The sequence below is a fragment of the Gigantopelta aegis genome, chromosome 3, assembly GCF_016097555.1.
Source record: "Gigantopelta aegis isolate Gae_Host chromosome 3, Gae_host_genome, whole genome shotgun sequence".
Taxonomy (NCBI): Eukaryota; Metazoa; Mollusca; class Gastropoda; order Neomphalida; family Peltospiridae; genus Gigantopelta; species Gigantopelta aegis.
The window spans coordinates 38,903,794-38,922,631 of NC_054701.1; the positions used below are offsets into that span (position 1 = coordinate 38,903,794).

The window sequence follows — 18,838 nt, forward strand, 5'->3', positions numbered from 1 at the left end:
CTTGGAAATAACTGGCATGATAATGCAACTTCTATGCCAAATTGACTGAAGAATATTGATTGATATATACTGATGGAAAGAAATAAGGGAACACATTAAATTGTAGACCACGTTTAATTCACAACTAGCGTAGCAATGACTATATTTCATACCAAGTTGTAATGTTGGATTGAATGTGTGTAGTGTTGAATGTGCTGCCTACATGTATATGTTCCCAGTCAACTTCGGACAATGTGAATTGATTTTTGATGCAGTCATTATTTCTTGTTGCTATCTGTGTGATCCTTTATTTCTTTCCATCAGTATATATGAAAGATGGTAATTTGAATTTCTATATAAAGATCAAGGCATTAACAGGATTACTTTCTGCTAACCTTTTATTTCTAACTTTTGTTGTTAAATCAATGGAAGTTGAACTGATGGCATTTATCATGTAATATTATTGAAGTTTACGAGGTCATCAATATAGCAGAAAATACAATTTAACAATTTTGCTAAATATAGGTTCCTTTGGTTTGAGTTTGCCAGGTTAGTTAGAAATTCTGAATCATGTACACTGCAGCTTTGTTAAAAGGGGGTGGGGGATGGGGTGGGTGCTAAATAACAAAGACATGCAAATGTTGTTTTATGGGAGAGTTGCAAAAGTTACAATCAATTATTAAAGCAATATTTAAAAAAAAGAAACAAAACAAATTGGACCTCAGCTTTTGTGGGAAGGTTCGCCCGAACCCCACCTAAATACAAGCCTAAAAATGTGCTGTGATGTCATTAAAAATTATTTCTTCTTTATTTAACATTTTAAAGCTTTTAATGTAATTTCAGGTTGGTTTTTTTTTTTTTTTTTTTTTTTTTTTAATTTTATTGGTTGTTTTTCATAATAATGTTCACAACATAGATTGGATTAGATCTGAATTGCTTTAAAATGACCGATTTTACAAAAATATTTTATTGAGCTTTCAGCTTTTATTTTTAAATGGGCATCACATCTCTGTACATTAAAAATCAAATAGCCATAGTTTAAAATGTGCTGAGGTGTTGTCAGACAAATATTTCTTGTGTGTGGGCGGGATGTAGCCCAGTGGTACAGCGCTCGCTTGATATGCAGTCGGTCTGGGATCGATTCCCGTCGGTGGGCCCATTGGGCTATTTCTCACTCCAGCCAGTGCACCACGATTGGTATATCAAAGGTCGTGGTATGTGGTGTCCTGTCTGTGGGATGGTGCATATAAAAGATCCCTTGCTGCTAATCAAAAAGAGTAGCCCATGTAGTGGCGACAGTGGATTTCCTCTCTCAATATCTGTGTGGTCTGTAACCATATGTCCAACACCATATAACCGTAAATAAAATGTGTTGAGTGCATCATTAAATAAAACATTTCCTTCCTTCTATTCCTTGTGTTTTCAATTTTATCATGCAGCTATTTGTCATGTTGATTGTGTATATTTTAAAACCACTCCCCCAGCAGCATATCATGCAGCTATTTCTCGTGTTGATTGTGTTTCCTCGTGTGTGCTTGTCCACTCTAACAAACAAAGCCCTGTTTATAGTCCATCTCGTACTCATGCCCAGCCTTTAGAACTGAAGGACCATGGAGCATGTATTGATGCGCTGGATACTCACGTGCTAATGAGTCCGGAAGCGAGGGAATACCAATAATGACATGCTTGTTATCTGTGTGAGACCAAATTTAACAGAGCGGTGGTCCAGTAAATGTATCCGTAATGTGTTTACGCCATTTCCAATTGTTACTTCCCAACATCATGATGGCACATTGTGTGGTGCTTATGTCATACTCAAGACACAGATTAGTATGTTATTATATATTGGGGGGGGGGGGGGGGGGTATACTTATAAAAGATCCCTTGCTGCAGATCACATGTAGCAGTCTCTATGGCTAGCACATTGTGTGGTGTTTATGGCATACTCAAGGCAGAGATTAGTATGTTAATATATGGGGGGAAGTTCTTATAAAAGATGCCTTGCTGCAGATCAGGGGCCTAATTCACTAAACTTTTGCAACTTTGCGATCTCACAGTGCAGTGCTAAAAGACTAGCACAGTCTAAGAAACCTTTGTGAATTAGGCTCCAGATGTAGCAGCCTCTGTGGCTAGCACATTGTGTGGTGTTTATGTCATATTGAAGGCAGAGATTAGTATGTTACAATATGGGGGGAAGTGCTTATAAAAGATGCCTTGCTGCAGATCAGATGTAGCAGCCTCTGATGTCTTTCTTGTACAGAGATATAAACAAAAGGTAAAAATCTGTTTGTCACTTGAGGGTGAGACGTAGCCCAGTGGTACAGCACTTGCTCGATGCGCAGTCGGTGTGGAATCGATCCCCGTCAGTGGGCCCATTGGGCTATTTCTCGTTCCAGTCAGTGCACCACGACTGGTATATCAAAGGCCATGGTATGTACTACGCCATATAACCGTAAATACAATGTGTTTAGTGCGTCGTTAAATAAAACATTTCTTCTGTTTGTCACTTTGACTGAATCAAACAGTATGTGTGTTTTGAATTATTATCTGCATGTGCCTTCTAGTGATGTCATAAAAAAAAAAACTTTAACTTTAACTTCATTCAGCACACGACTAATGGTGAATAATATGTGTGTAATTCTGACAGATGTAGTAGGGATGTCATGATACACCGATGTATCAATGTATCATGATACACCGAGGTATCAATGTATCATGATACACCGAGGTATCAATGTATCATGATACACCGAGGTATCAATGTATCATGATAAAACTGCTGATGATATGATACGCGATACCCTTGCTTGTGTATCAATTCCTATTTTGACCATGTATCGATTCTTATTTTAATTTCATATCAATTTACCAACGCCAATTCGTACTGACATGTATGTATTGATAAGTTATTTCCTTCAAGAAAAAGCAGTGAAGTGGACAGAAAACATGTGCCTGCTTATGTCAATAAGTCTTATGATATGGTGTTTTAATTTATATTAAAACTGTGTTTAATCAGTCTTTCACTTTTAGTATGTTTATTTCTTATTTTCAAATTATTTCACCTGAGCTTCAATTTCTTGTTTTACTTGGAAAACACTGTCAATAAGGTCTCGTGATACATATTGTATTTCAGATTATGTATCGTGATACGTATTGTATTTCAGATTATATATCATGATACATATAGTATTTCAGATTATGTATCGTTATATGTATTGTATTTCAGATTATGTATTGATACATATAGTATTTCAGATTACGTATCGTGATACGTATTGTATTTCAGATTATGTATCGTGATACGTATTGTATTTCAGATTATGTATCGTGATGCCTATTGTATTTCAGATTATGTATCATGATACGTATTGTATTTCAGAATATGTATCGTGATACGTATTGTATTTCAGAATATGTATCGTGATACGTATTGTATTTCAGATTATGTATCGTGATACGTATTGTATTTCAGATTATCTATCGTGATACGTATTGTATTTCAGATTATGTATCGTGATACGTATTGTATTTCAGATTATCTATCGTGATACGTATTGTATTTCAGATTATGTATCGTGATACGTATTGTATTTCAGATTATGTATCGTGATACGTATTGTATTTCAGATTATGTATCGTGATACGTATTGTATTTCAGATTATGTATCGTGATACGTATTGTATTTCAGATTATGTATCGTGATACGTATTGTATTTCAGAATATGTATCGTGATACGTATTGTATTTCAGATTATGTATCGTGATACGTATTGTATTTCAGATTATATGTATCGTGATACGTATTGTATTTCAGATTATATATCGTGATACGTATTGTATTTCAGATTATATATCGTGATACGTATTGTATTTCAGATTATGTATCGTGATACATATTGTATTTCAGATTATATATCATGATACGTATTGTATTTCAGATTATGTATCATGATACATATTTTGTATTATGAGGTAGGTGTATCATGACACCCCTAAGATGCAGCTGTAATATTTGCTATTTATGTAATAATACTTTATTTCTGTTTTGCAGTATTTGAACTTGTGGAAAAGGGGTGAGTACTATTTTATATTTCAGACAAGTATGCATGGTTTATGTTATATTAGCAAACATCATTACAGAGTGTTCTATAGCCAGGATTTTTATAGAGCAAGGTATTACTTTGTAGGGAATTTTCAATTCAATGCTGGATATGATCAAAGAAATAATATTTTTTTAATTTCACATGTAAATAGAGAAAATAGGAAATTTTAAAAAAAATATGTTAATGTTTGATGGTCATCAAAATCATGCATGTACCTAGATAAGAAATCACAAATTATTATCTTCATTCATTCACCATTTAAAAAAAAAAAAAAAAAAGCTCAGGAGAAAAGAAGTCAGGTTTGTTAAACATATTTATTATTCTGATATTTGAATTGTGTTCGATGGAACTAGACATTTTTGCCAGATTTTCTGCAGTGTGGATTGGGGGCGGTGTGGGATGTATGACGTGGGTACTTTAAAATAAAAAAATTGACATCTCAGTAGTAATATAGGACAATGTTCATTATATTTTAAAAGTATCGTTCCAGTTTCCCCCTACATAATGATTTTCTGTCTGAGTACGGTAATGAACAGTTTATCATACTCGTGTTTCGGTCTTATTTGTATTGATTTTAACACATCCCATTTGTTTATGACGGATCTAATGTTACAGAATGATGTGGCATTTTCCATTTTTATTAAAAATGTATATGCATTTTAAATGTTATTGCATACATTTTATTGACTGATGGGAAACTGCATTATTTTAAACAAAAAAATGTCACTATATATCAAAGTTTTGTCATTTGGAACTCTTTTTGAACTAATATATGCTGTAGTAAACAGAATGTTTCTGCCAATGGTCACTGTTGAGTGAAATGTCAATGCAGTGAATGCTTAGATTTTTCCATTCCACCACTGGTATATTCAAGGTCATGGAATGCACCATCCTAGAAAATCATGTAAAATATCCCTTGTTGCTATGTAGTAGCAGTGGGTTTCTTTTTCAGTATCTAGACCAAGTGCAGGGTTGAAAATTAGCAGTCGCCCAGTCGCCAGTGGTGACCTTTATTGCCTAAGGGTGACTAAGAATTTAACAAAGATAGTCTGTTGGGCGATCATCAATTTTAGGGTCTGTCGAGTATGGTACCAGTTAAAAAAGAAACGCACTGAAACTGAATCGAATGTGACAAAATACACTGCGTCTGTGCTACCGCGAACTACAGCAGCAGAAGACATAGAACATGCTCTATATTTTAACAGCGCCAGACTCGGCTTAAGTGGTTTTAGTATGGGTCTTTCTAAAATAGAGCTCAAAACAAATTGCAGACATACATGTATTTTTAAAATCTGGAGGTTGTCGGCTTATTGGAATAGACTGGATATGCCATAATTATCTAGTATACCTACTTTTTGACAATTGTTATTCAATGTTATGTTAAAAATTAACCATATTTAATTATCTTATATTATTCTGGGACAAAATAAAAATCTTGTTGTTTTAACACAAACTAACATGAGTGCATGCACACATATAAAAATAACAATGGAATTTTCCATTACTACTAAGGTCAATTAATTGATTGTTGTTTTAAGTTTAAGCAATGTGCATGAAATAAGAATAGATCAGATCTAAAGTCTTGACACCAAGTCTTATATGATGACATAATCGTCCAAATATTACTGTAATAAACAAGAAGTAAGTTGTTATGCTCTGTAATGTGATAACAAAGTTCATTGTATATTTTGGTAAAATGTGTGGGGGTTTTTAACAGATTTATTTTTGTTTTGATATTTATTTTATTAAGAGCCTACTACTGTAGCATTTACAATATCCAAATTAAACGCACACATGTGTGTATACACACACCCGCACACATGTGTGTATACACACACCCACCCACCCCACACACACACACACACACATACAGAGAGACACACACAGACACACACACAGACACACACACAGACACACACATACAGACACATACACACAAACCACACACACACACACACAACACACACACAAACCACACACACACACACATACACACACACACACAAACCACACACACACACACACACACAAACCACACACACACACAAACCACACACACACACACACACAAACCACACACACACACACACACACATACACACACACACAAACCACACACACACACACACATACACACACACACACACAAACATACACACACACACACACATACACACAACACACACGCACACACACACACAAACCACACACACACACACACACAAACACAAACAAACACACACACACACACATTTTACTGGGGCAGGACATTTCCATTTTTAGGCTATTGTCCGTTTGCGTCAAAAGGGAAGCGATGAATTGGCATGTAACTCCATAATGAATAAAGATAAAATTCACATAAAAAAACATATTAGTTTATTAAGTTTTAAACCCATGCCATCTCTAAAAAAAAAATTGGGGGGGGGGGGGGCAGGAGAGTTCTGAGTAAATTAAAAAACTAATTCTTTACAAATTACCATCAAACTGCATATGTTAAATCTTCTTTTCTAATACAGGTTATAAGACAATTGATGGAACATCCAAAGTAATATGAAGAAGAAAACCTTAATACTTAAGCAGGGCCATATTCTGTACAATGCAGAGTTGAATTATCATTTGGAAAAATAGTGTATGATTCCATGGAGCTCTATCTATAGGACGACAGCCACTCCTGAGGAAATTGTGCACTGGGGGAAAAAAAAAAAGACATGTTTTATTTAACGATGCACTCAACACATTTTATTTACGGTTATATGGCATTAGACATATGGTTAAGGACCACACATATATTGAGAGAGAAAACCCGCTGTCACTACTTCATGGGCTACTCTTTTCAATTAGCAGCAAGGGATCTTGTATATGCACCATCCCACAGACAGGGTAGTACCTACCATGGCCATTGATATACCAGTCATGGTGCATTGGCTGGAACGAGTCGTTTACTGGAAGTTTGACACCTCTTGCATTGCCACAAAGTTTATTTCATCTCTTTGTATCATCATAAAGAGGACTGCAACTCCCAGACTAGTTTACTAAAGCATGCACAGTTTTACCTTTAGATTCTTTGTACTGCATTATCTTTTACTTCAGAGACAATGCAAGTCAAGCTGCATACCTTTGCTGTTCTAGTATTTTGTCTTTACCCCTGTATTAAAATGAGATTTAATCTGTATAATTTAATGGTAATTTGTAAAAAGAACTTTTTTATTTATACTGGATTTCTTTTTCAAAAAAATATTATTTGAGTTGGTATTGGTTTAAAACTTAAAAACATGTTCTTATATGAATGTTAACTTTATTCATTATGAAGTTACATGCCAATTCATCGCTTTCCTGTTGAAGCAAATGGACTATATACGGTGAGCACATGGTTATTATTCAACAAAGAACATTATAGTTTCGATTTTGGCTGTGCAGTTAAATTTCAGTGTGATAATTGGAGGACTAGTTGAATTTGAGAAGGGCAACAAGATTTTTCTTCAACTGGCCCTGCTGGTTTCCATGGTTTTCATGTTAATTTTCAACCCTACCCTGCAAGTGTTATCATTTAATACCAGGGCATGCTGGGATATTTATAAAAAACAAAAACCCATTCCTTTCAAGTAAATGTGTACCTTTAAGAAACGACTTCAGTTCAAATGAGTACCAGTGCAAATTAATTACTTAAATTGTCTTGCACTTTATAGCATTAATAATTTTACTGCATAGAATCCATTTACAGTTTATGTTATCTCTATTCCATATCATTTCACTACTTCAGAGTATAGTGCTAAAAATCAGGCCTATTTTGCAGATCCATCCATCCAGTGTTATCTGATTTGATTGCTCGCATTTGGCCTATTGTTCCCGGTGGATCAGTTCTTCTCTCTCATTGTTATTGGCACCATCTTGCACATAATACCTCTTTTACCACCAGCATCCATTAGCCCATTTTATTTTATTTAGGTGGTTACTTTTTCAATTATACACGATAAATCAATTACCATCTCGGATCCCAGTGTGCACTCAGTGCCACATTTTCATAATCGATACGATAAAAGATTTGGAGGAGTTCGGTTTCCCTCTTGTCCGGGCAGTTATGGACATTTGTACATGTAGCCCTGTGGTGTCTATGGGCACTTGGCGCAGATACAGTCATTATGGCAATGTAGAAGTGGTGCCATTCATGAATCAAAGAAAGAAAGAAATGTTTTATTTAACGACGCACTCAACACATTTTATTTACGGTTATATTGCATCAGACATATGGTTAAGGACCATACAGATATTTAGAGAGGAAACCCGCTGTTGCCACTTCATGGGCTACTCTTTTCGATTAGCAGCAAGGGATCTTTTATAGGTACCATTCCACAGACAGGGTAGTACATACCACAGCCTTTGATGTACCAGTCGTGGTGCACTGGCTGGAATGAGAAATAGCTAAATGGGCCCACCGACGGGGATCGATCCCACACTGACTGCCCACTCGGCTACGTCCAGCCCCCTTGTGAATCACTGTGTGACTAAACAGAAGGAAAAGGAATGTTTGCTTAAAGACGCTGACTCTGGGTTTTAAAGCAGTGTAATATTATGTGTCCAACCATTACAGGTTTTGCTCCGTTAACATACACATGTAACATTTTGCTTAAAGGGCCTATCCTAAATTTTTGGTAGCCCTAGAAAGATTTGTTTGTTTCCCCCTCAACAAAAATAAACACACATCATGCTTTTTTTTCTGTTTTTAAAACACTTGTTTTGAATGTAAAGTATTATACGGATACTTTTGAAAAGACCTTTAGCCAAATTATTTCAGATTTTGTTTGGTCGTCGGAAGAAATAGTAACAAATTTGTGAACCAAATTATTTTGTACAGCAAAAGTCAATATTGAGATACTATAAAACATTACAATGTCCAGTTTCAATCATATGACCCAAGTGCCTCAGGAAAGCACTCTGCCAGGTGAACTAGATCCCTTTCATACTCTGTCAAATAGCATGTTGCCACCAGCATTTCCTGAACACCTGGTAACATCACTGTTATGACAGTAATTCATGAGTGTATGTCATCACATCAGTACTTATTCTAATGAGCTCTGTCAGGTGCTAGTTTTGATTTAGTAAACTAGTCTGGGAGTGGCAGTCCTCTTTCTGGCAATGCAAGAGGGCTGAAATCTCCAGTAAAGGATTTTCTTGGGAGTGGCTGTCCTATAGATGACGGGGCGGGACGTAGCCCAGTGGTAAAGTGCTCGCTTGATGCGCGGTTGGTCTGGGATCAATCCCCATTGGTGGGCCCATTGGTCTATTTCTCGTTTCAGCCAGTGCACCACGACTGGTATATCAAAGGACCATGTGGTATGTACTACCCTGTCTGTGGGATGGTGCATATAAAGATCCTTTGCTGCTAATCAAAAAGAGTAGCCCATGAAGTGTCGACAGCGGGTTTCCTCTCTCAATATCTGTGTGGTGCTTAACCATATGTCTGACGCCATATAACCGTAAATAAAATGTGTTGAGTGCATTGTTAAATAAAAAAAAATTAAAAAACATTCTATAGATGAAGCACTAGATATAGATTCGTGGAATCAGCTACTATTTTACCAAATGCCTATTCAACTACATTGTGCTGACGGTTTTGTCGTTCAGATTTAAAATGTCCTAAGATGTCATAATAGCTGTTCAGAATTAATCACATGGGATGGGGGGCAAAAGTCAATTTTTTTATGTACCAGACCCCACCACAACATAACATGTTATTTAAACTAAGTTTGCATAGGGGAAAATATGGCAGACCCACCAGGCATAAATTAATAACTACTGTACCTCCAACCCCTTCCCTGATTTATGATATATTCATGATGCAGATCACTCATGAAACATTTGTCTGGTACCATCATCTTCTTTGACATTACATTCATCTAACGTTAGTTGCAAAAACGAGTATAGTGAGTGACAGTGAGCACTCGCCATCCTGAACACAGGCCACTGATTCGAAAGAGTTCTTATGTAAACATTCCTTAATTTCCTGTACATCCTTCAACATAAAAAAAAAAAAAGTTGACACACAATGTTATGACAGATAATTGCACGACATTGTCCTCACCATGCCCACACAAAAATGATGTTAAGAGCTAGCAGCAGTGTTGAATCACGGATCAAACTGTGTGAAGAAAACTTTGTAGTTGACAGTGTATGTTATTATCACAGTTAATGGCACGGTATTGTTCTTGCTGTGAATGCTTTAAATGCTTTGAGCTGGTCGAAATCGCTACTGACACAATCTATTAGAAACGAAGAATGATGATCATTGATATTGTGGCTTAATATTTTTGTGGGCAAAGCTCGTGGACACAAAGTTTAATGCTGGCTAATGGAAGTTAATGATTTTTTCAGAGTATTTTTTTTTTTTTTTTCTTGTATAAACACATCGAACTATATAATGTCCAGGAATTTTAAAAAAGAAGAAGGTGGTTTGAGCTAAAATTCTAAAAAAAAAATTCAATAACAATACTTTTAATGAAAAACTAGTACTGTGATTCAGTTATAGACCATTTGTACTTATATCTTCATTGTAGTCAAATATCATTGTGCTAAAATGTTAATGTTTTTCTTACATACCCGTTGGTGAGAACACCATGCATTAATTTTGATAACACATGGGTTAACGTATGTGTGTTAACAATTTCAAAACATATGACTGGCTGCTCCTAGGTGATGACCAGGTCACAATGCCATGCAGCCAATGAAAAACAACACGGTGCAAATATATTACACTGTGACATATAGTTAACCTGACAATCATGTGTTTGTGACACATACATGTAAGTTAGCTACAAGCGCACCAGCTGAAAATAACTTTATAAAAAAAATATGTTAAAATTTACTTAAAACCTGTTTTTTGAGGATACGTAAGAAATAGAATAATACATTCATGTCTGTCAGATACCATTTATCTCACAAATTGTTTAAAAATGGATCAAATTAACTTTCTCTCGTTAAAAACATTTTAAAACAACTCGTTGTGAGATAAATGCTATCTAACGGCCACTCACATATTATTCTTTATATATACAATTTTTTAAATATGTATACTTAAAGATACAAATAAAGGAACACTTGGTATTGGGTACCAAAATTAATTCACTGTTAGCATACTATAATGTCTGTATGTATTACAAAGATGTAATGTTGGACTGAATGCCAGTAATGTGAGATTGAATGTGAGTAACATGGTTAAATGTTTTACATCATGAATTGGTTACAATCAAGGGGTGGGACATAGCCCAGTGGTAAAGTGCTCGCTTGTTGCGCGGTTGGTCTAGGATCAATACCTGTCAGTTGGCACGTTGGGCTATTTCTCGTTCCAGCCAGTGCACCACGACTGGTATATCAAAGGCCATGGTATGTGCTATCCTGTCTGTGGGACGGTGCATATAAAAGATCCCTTGCTACTAATGGAAAAATGTAGCAGGTTTCCTATCTAAGACTATATGTCAAAATTACCAAATGTTTGACATCCAATAGCCGATAATTAATAAATCAATGTGCTCTAGTGGTTTCGTTAAACAAAACAAACTTTTGGTTGCAGTCCATTTCTGCTGTGAGTCTTTATGTGATCCTTTATTTATTTCCATCACTATACTGAAGGGTCTTCCAGAATTGATCATTGCAGGAGGCAATTTACATGTGTCTTACCTCGATGAATTGCTTGACCAAATAGCTGTAGTTTAAAAATAAATGTTGACATGTCATTAACTCTCTGCTTGTTGCCATCAAAAGGTGTTGCCCAATCATATGTCTTCTTGAGCCACTGCCAGCAGAAGTTGCTGCTTCTTACAAAAACCTTATTTCAGTCCAAATTTAATAAGAATAACACTCATATTTAAAATCCTTAAACAAAGGCAACTTAATACCAGGTATTTAAAATAATTTTTTCACAAGAAAAGAGTTAAACAAATATTCCTTTCTTTTTGTCTCACCTTTACAAAGTAAAAAAGGAGACATATAGGTACATGTATTTTTCAGATGGCGGTGTCAACTGTTGTATTAAATCTAAATGACGAAATAATAAAACATGATCAGGGACGTATCTCTGCACAATACAGAGTCGAATGAGCATTTGGCAAAATAGTGCTTGATTCCATGAATCTCATCTAGTGCCTCATCTATAATTTAACAAAGGGACAGGATGTAGCCCAGTGGTACAGTGCTCGCTCGATGTGCAGTTGGTCTAGGATCGATCCCATCGGTGGGCCCATTGGTTCTATTTCTCTATTTCTCGTTCCAGCCAGTGCACCACGACTGGTATATCAAAGGCTATGGTATGTACTACCCTATCTGTGGGATGGTGCATATAAAAGATCCCTTGCTGCTAATCGAAAAGAGTAGCCCATGAAGTGGCAACAGCGGGTTTCCTCTCTCATTATCTGTGTGATCCTTAACCATATGTTTGATGCCATATAACCGTAAATAAAATGTGTTGAGTGCATCATTAAATAAAACATTTCTTTCTAATTTAACATTAAAGTTTGGCATTTAGATCAGTTTCTCATAAACTAGAAGTCCTGGGTTATTGAAATTTGTTTTGTTCATCACAGTGCACCGAACAATTTATGGTAGGTGATACATTTAATTGCATAAAATTGTCGTTAATTTGGGGGGTTTTCATTTCGTTGCACTGTGTTTGTGTTGTTTCAGAGCTGTTATGGAGATTCCCAGTGAGAGCCCACTCTCAGAAGACCAGGCTCGGAGCTACTTTGTGGATATCGTTCTCGGCCTCGAATACTGTACGTATAATGATCATTTCATATCACACTGTTATGTCTATATGTCACAGAGAATTAAGAGAGCTACATGTAGTATTTTGAGAATTAAGAGAGCTAGCATTTTGAGAATTAAGAGAGCTAGTATTTTGAGAATTAAGAGAGCTAGTATTTTGAGAATTAAGAGAGCTAGCATTTTGAGAATTAAGAGAGCTAGCATTTTGAGAATTAAGAGAGCTAGCATTTTGTAAATTGAGGGAAGACATGCAGGGCTGCATTCAGGACACAGATATTGTGAACTTTTGTCATGAGTACCCACTAATGAGTTTACTGGTTTTCACCTCATGTTAATTTAAGGTTTAATTAATCGCAAAAAGACAAGATGAGTGTTTCATAATACCATGGAATGTGTGTGTATCATTTGAATGCAAGACTGAATTTGGTAATACTGATATAATGACAGCGTTACATCATGTCCACCAATGAGGTCATAATGACCAATCATTTCTGCCTTTGTTTAACTTTTAACTGTTACAGTTCAGCCCGATGTAATTGCATGTTTGCCCACTTTCTCCTCATTGACGGTTATTGGTCAAGTAAGAAGGTTCCCACTGCCCCCTTTCCTCTCACTCCTTTGAATTCCATCTCATTTCTTCCTGATCTGGCAACTCCTATTTTTCAACTTCTTTCGCTGTCCACCTCCACATCCCAGTCCTTGTCTCCAAAACGTGACAGGTGTTTGTCTCTTGTGGCTATCTGTGCCACACACCTGCCATTCTCCATCAGCTTTTAGCTGTGTAGTCTGACCACTTCGTGGAGTGTTCAGTAGTTACTTCTGGCATTGTTAAGAGACACTTGTAAGGTTCATTATCTTGTCTTCGAGCCTCTCGGTGCTTCCATATAATCTTATTGTCTTCAGACTCTCCCAGGTTATTAGCTTGTTTATCAAACCGCAGACAGAAAAGTGTGTTTCAGCATATTCCCTATTATCCGGTTGTTGGCCTTTTTGATCACTTTAATAAGATTTCGGTGCAGTTCAGAACTTTCCTTCTATTCAAACACTTATAATTACAAGCTTCCCGCCATAATACTCCCGCCATAATACAACTTGTTCTATTCTGATAGATTGCTGTCACAAAAAAATCTGAATATTATTCTTCAATAAACCTCAGAAAATGACATCTTTATGTCAAATGGGACGTCATCATGTAAAACATGTCATGGAAAGGACGTTAGAAAATGATTTGTGTTTATTTTTAACAAAATAAGTTGTTTTGGTCGTATGCAATTTCATACAATTTGTGACTGTTATACATCGATAAATTCACAAAAATGACAAACAATTCTTATATGAAATATATTGTATCTCTTAAATATTAGAATAAAATTATAACTGTTGCAAAATTTAGATCCGCGTCTGCTATCTATAATCAGTGGCAGATCCAGAAAATCCATTTAGGGGGGATCCCAATGACATGAGGTGGAATGCCAGTGGAACCTTGGGGGAGGTTTGGAGGGGATCATAAAAAAATTAAAATTAATATTTAATAAAATTATAACTTGCAAAATTTAGGGGGGAATGCATGTTCGTTCCTAATTTGCTCTGTCGGTGTCGGAAGGTGTGAATTCCAGTGTAATGAACAGAATAACACTGATGTACGTTTGTTCCCGACAATTTGTGGTCAGATGGTGTAAATGTAATAACAATTTGTGGTCAGATGGTGTAAATGTAATAACGACAGTCGTTGTAACGAGGTCTGACTGTATATATATATATATGCTTGGATCAGTATTCTAATTTCCTACATTTTCATTATACCTTATATAATACAGTACATTATGTATTTCCTATACATTGTATAATTTCAATACCATATTTAATTAATTCTAGTACATTTTTGTAAATTCATTACAGTGTGTACTTTCAGTACATTATGTAAATCAGTATATTATATAATTTTTGTACATTTCTGTATATTCAGTAGTTTAAATTCAGTACTTTGTATAATTACAGCACATTATGAAATTTCAATTCAATGTAATTTAAATTTAAATGATATAATTTCAGTACATTATCAGAAGATTGTTCACAGAGATATCAAACCTTCCAACCTTCTCTTGGGTGATGATGGACACATCAAGGTTTGTTTTTTGATTGGTCATCAGTTTGTTCATATGTAAAGAAAAATTTATTCCTGCCTCGTGGAAGCCGTTAAGACATGTTGTATGGTCTAACTGAATGAAGTATTGGAGAATCTATAAGGATGTATGGATTAATGAAAAACGATTCACAAGCCCAATATAGGAGCGAGTTAATTATTTTTCAGGAATTCTCACTTTATAGTGCATTCTGCAGCTTAATCCATTATGCATGAAATTTCATCGTGACTGCCAGATTAATTACTATTATATATTTTTTTATGAAAAAATTGGTAAAAATGGCAAGGAATATTAACATAAGTAAAAACCAAAAATGTTCAAGTAGAGGTAAAGGTAAAATTTTAATTTCATTATGATTTACCCAAATTTGACAAGAATTATGACCCTTGAACTTAGGAGATATGATCCTTTGATGGGCCTGGTAGGGGACATGTATTGCTTTCGCAACCAGCTTGGTAGTGTTGTGGTTAAGCCATCGGACATAAGGCTTGATAGATACAGGGTTCACAGCCTAATACCGGCTCCCACCCAGAGCAAGTTTTAAGGACTCAGTGTTTAGGTGTAAGACCACTACACCCTCTTCTTTCTCACTAACTACTAATAACTAACCCACTGTCCTGGACAGACATCCCAGATAGCTGAGGTGTGTGCCCATGACAATGTGCTTGAACCTTAATTAGATATAAGCTCGAAAATAAGTTGAAATGAAATGCTTTAGCAGTACCCTCAGAATGCTTGTTTATCATACTCTAATAGTTGCTAAACTACAAACTAGGGTTATATAGGGTAAAATACATGTGTTCAGTCTACTACTTTCTATTCCACAGATTGCTGATTTTGGAGTGAGTAATGAGTTTAGTGGTGGTGATGCCTTTTTCACCTGTACAGCCGGCACTCCAGCCTTTATGGCACCAGAAGCTCTTCGAGGTCAGTCAGTTTCATTATAGTATGGTCATTTATCCTGTATATACATGTATGTAACAAACATGTCCACACATCATGCAATATGATGTCGTACAGCAATGGTGTATGTCCTGAAACTCATTTTATTGTCAAACATTTTAGTTTAGAGCATCAGTGAACTGTTTAGGTCAGGTGATAGGTTTTAACATGTACATTTAGAGCAAGCTATTGTAGCACACGCCTGTCTTTGGCGCAGGTGTTGATTTCGTCCAGGACAGGAAAGTAAGTGAACTGGATAACTTCAGCTTAAAAAGGTCAAATGTTTAAACAGTTGTGGATCTGTGGAGGGGGGGATGGGGAGGGGGCACTGAGAAGCACAGGTCCCCCTTTTTTTCTGCAGACGCCAAAGAGAAAACTAAATAAAAGCTCGTTCTAACACACCTTACCATGCCCAGCACTCCACTTTTACAAACCATGCATAGGATCCATGTCTGTTAGATGCTGTGTTGAAAATTCTGTATGTTTATTGTCAAGAAATTTACATAATGCTATCACAAATGTATGACTATCCAATATGAAAATTATGCCATATCCATCATGACTGTCAAGAATAACTGAGGACAATAAATTACAAAAAAAAATATAAAATTTTTAATTAATTGACCAACATATCATATCATATGATATCATATAAAATTACATTCATATCCTGTATTATTTATCCATTAATAAGGCTACATTCAGTCAATATGGTTATTTATTTTAGCAAACGAATAAACTGGCCTTAACATTTATCACACTAACAACGGTCAATAAATGTGCCGTAAAAAATATTTAATAAATGAAATTGTGCAAAAACAAGAACAGGTTTCATCTGTTATCTTGACCAAATGTTGAAGTAACAATATGTTAGACAGTAAATATAGCCAACTGTTTTTGCTTGTTTGCAGGTGTCCTATTATTTTACAACAATTTAATTTTAATTCATGAATTTTTCATTTCAGAGGAACGGGAAAAATATAGTGGAAGAGTAAGTGATTTAATTTTTCTTTTGAGCTCAATCAGGGCTAGCTTGATCTGCCACTCGCCAAATTCGCTAGTTGCGAATTTTAAAAACAATTGGCGAATTTTATTATAATTGGGCGATAAAATTACATGTAATATAATGTAAAATAATGTAAAATAACTGTGTTTCTGCTATTGTTGAAGTTTTATAAATAATTTGGCGAAATTGTTTGCTCACCCAGAGCTAGCCCAGTCAATGTAAAGTGGTTTCTTATTGGTTTTGGGCTTAAGTATATATAACAGTACCCCTCTTTTCTGGGTACATGTAGCTATAACATATCACTGCTTCTGATTTAGACTAACTTGATGAAGCAGCTCTATCCAAAAATGCCCTTAATTATGCAGAACAATAATTACAAAAAATGTAGTGCTTAAACTTAAGAGCGGCGGGCCCAGTAGTTAAGTGCCCGACTGATGCATGGTCAGTTTATGATCAATCTCCATTAGTGGGCCCATCGGGCTATTTCTTGTTCCAGCCAGTGCACTCAACAAGTATATCAAATGTCATGGTATGTGCTATCCTGCCTGTGGGATGGTGCATATAAATATTCAAGGATATTGCTCATTCGGTAGTGCTCACCTGAAGTGTTTGAGTTGTGAGATCGACTAACTTGGGGGTGTTTACTGTCCATGCCAGTGTCTCAGCATCTGGTATGTCAGGCTTACTAAAGATCTATTTGGTGGCAATGGGTTTCCTTTCTTTTTGTCAACCAAATATCAAATTAACCATACGTTCAACACTGAATAGCCACAGATTAAAATGTGCTTAGGTGTCAGCTTTCAAGCCTATGGCTGGTTACAATACCATGAAGATGTAATACCTACATCCAGAATATCTTGATAGCCCTTTGGCTATCTTAACTGGGCCTTGGTGACACTTTAATTGCTTTTGAGTTTACTTTATTGGAATAAAACATATGGTTGTGTTGATCTAGGTCATTGTAGATAATAATGAAATGTATGTACAAATTTTCTTCTAATGTATATATATCTTCTTCTTTTAAAAAAATTAATTTCAGGCTTTAGATATCTGGTCAATGGGCATCACTTTGTACTGCTTTTTATATGGCAAGGTTTGTATAATTTACTAAAATTTATCATACTAAAAATACTTCAATTCAATATACAAAAGTAAAAAGAACAGATCCTTTTTATCATCAATCAGCTAATTTGTGTATATGCCTGATATATACCTGTGCATCATCCATTAATATACCAGGCTTTCTGCCAAAAGGTAAAACGAGTATGGCACCATACCCAAATTTGTTTGCAGATTTTATTTTTTAAAGTTAACCTTTTGACAAAATTAATTACTCTTATCATTACTGTATGATTTTCTTAACCCTAACCATAAACTTAACCAATTTTCTTTCTGGTGGAGCCATCCATCCATCCATCCATCCAATCAACCATCCTTCCCTCCCTCCCTCCATCCATCCATCCTTCCCTCCATCCCTCCATCCATCCCTCCATCCATCCAACCAACCAACCAACCAACCAACCAACCAACCAACCAACCATCCATCCATCCATCCATCCATCCATCCATCCATCCTTCCATCTGTCGATGAATCATGTATTTATCCATCCTTCCCTTAGTCCATCCACTCTCTCAACAATCCATCCATCCATCCATCCATCCTTCCATCTGTCGATGAATCATGTATTTATCCATCCTTCCCTTAGTCCATCCACTCTCTCAACAATCCATCCATCCATCCATCCATCCTTCCATCTGTCGATGAATCATGTATTTATCCATCCTTCCCTTAGTCCATCCACTCTCTCAACAATCCATCCATCCATCCATCCATCCTTCCATCTGTCCATGAAATCATGTATTTATCCATCCTTCCCTTAGTCCATCCACTCTCTCAACAGTCCATCCA

The 18,838-nt window shown here is 35.8% G+C and overlaps 1 protein-coding gene across 1 annotated transcript in view; it reads left to right on the plus strand.

The window, feature by feature from the left end:
• LOC121368016 (calcium/calmodulin-dependent protein kinase kinase 1-like) overlaps positions 1 to 18,838 on the plus strand; it is a 197,136-nt gene that overhangs the window by 168,343 nt on the left and 9,955 nt on the right. Inside the window, exons 9-14 of the mRNA XM_041492525.1 lie at positions 4,032 to 4,053; positions 12,757 to 12,845; positions 14,890 to 14,963; positions 15,809 to 15,908; positions 16,889 to 16,914; positions 17,969 to 18,022. Coding sequence (XP_041348459.1) covers positions 4,032 to 4,053; positions 12,757 to 12,845; positions 14,890 to 14,963; positions 15,809 to 15,908; positions 16,889 to 16,914; positions 17,969 to 18,022 — 365 coding nt within the window. The remainder of the gene's footprint in view (positions 1 to 4,031; positions 4,054 to 12,756; positions 12,846 to 14,889; positions 14,964 to 15,808; positions 15,909 to 16,888; positions 16,915 to 17,968; positions 18,023 to 18,838) is intronic.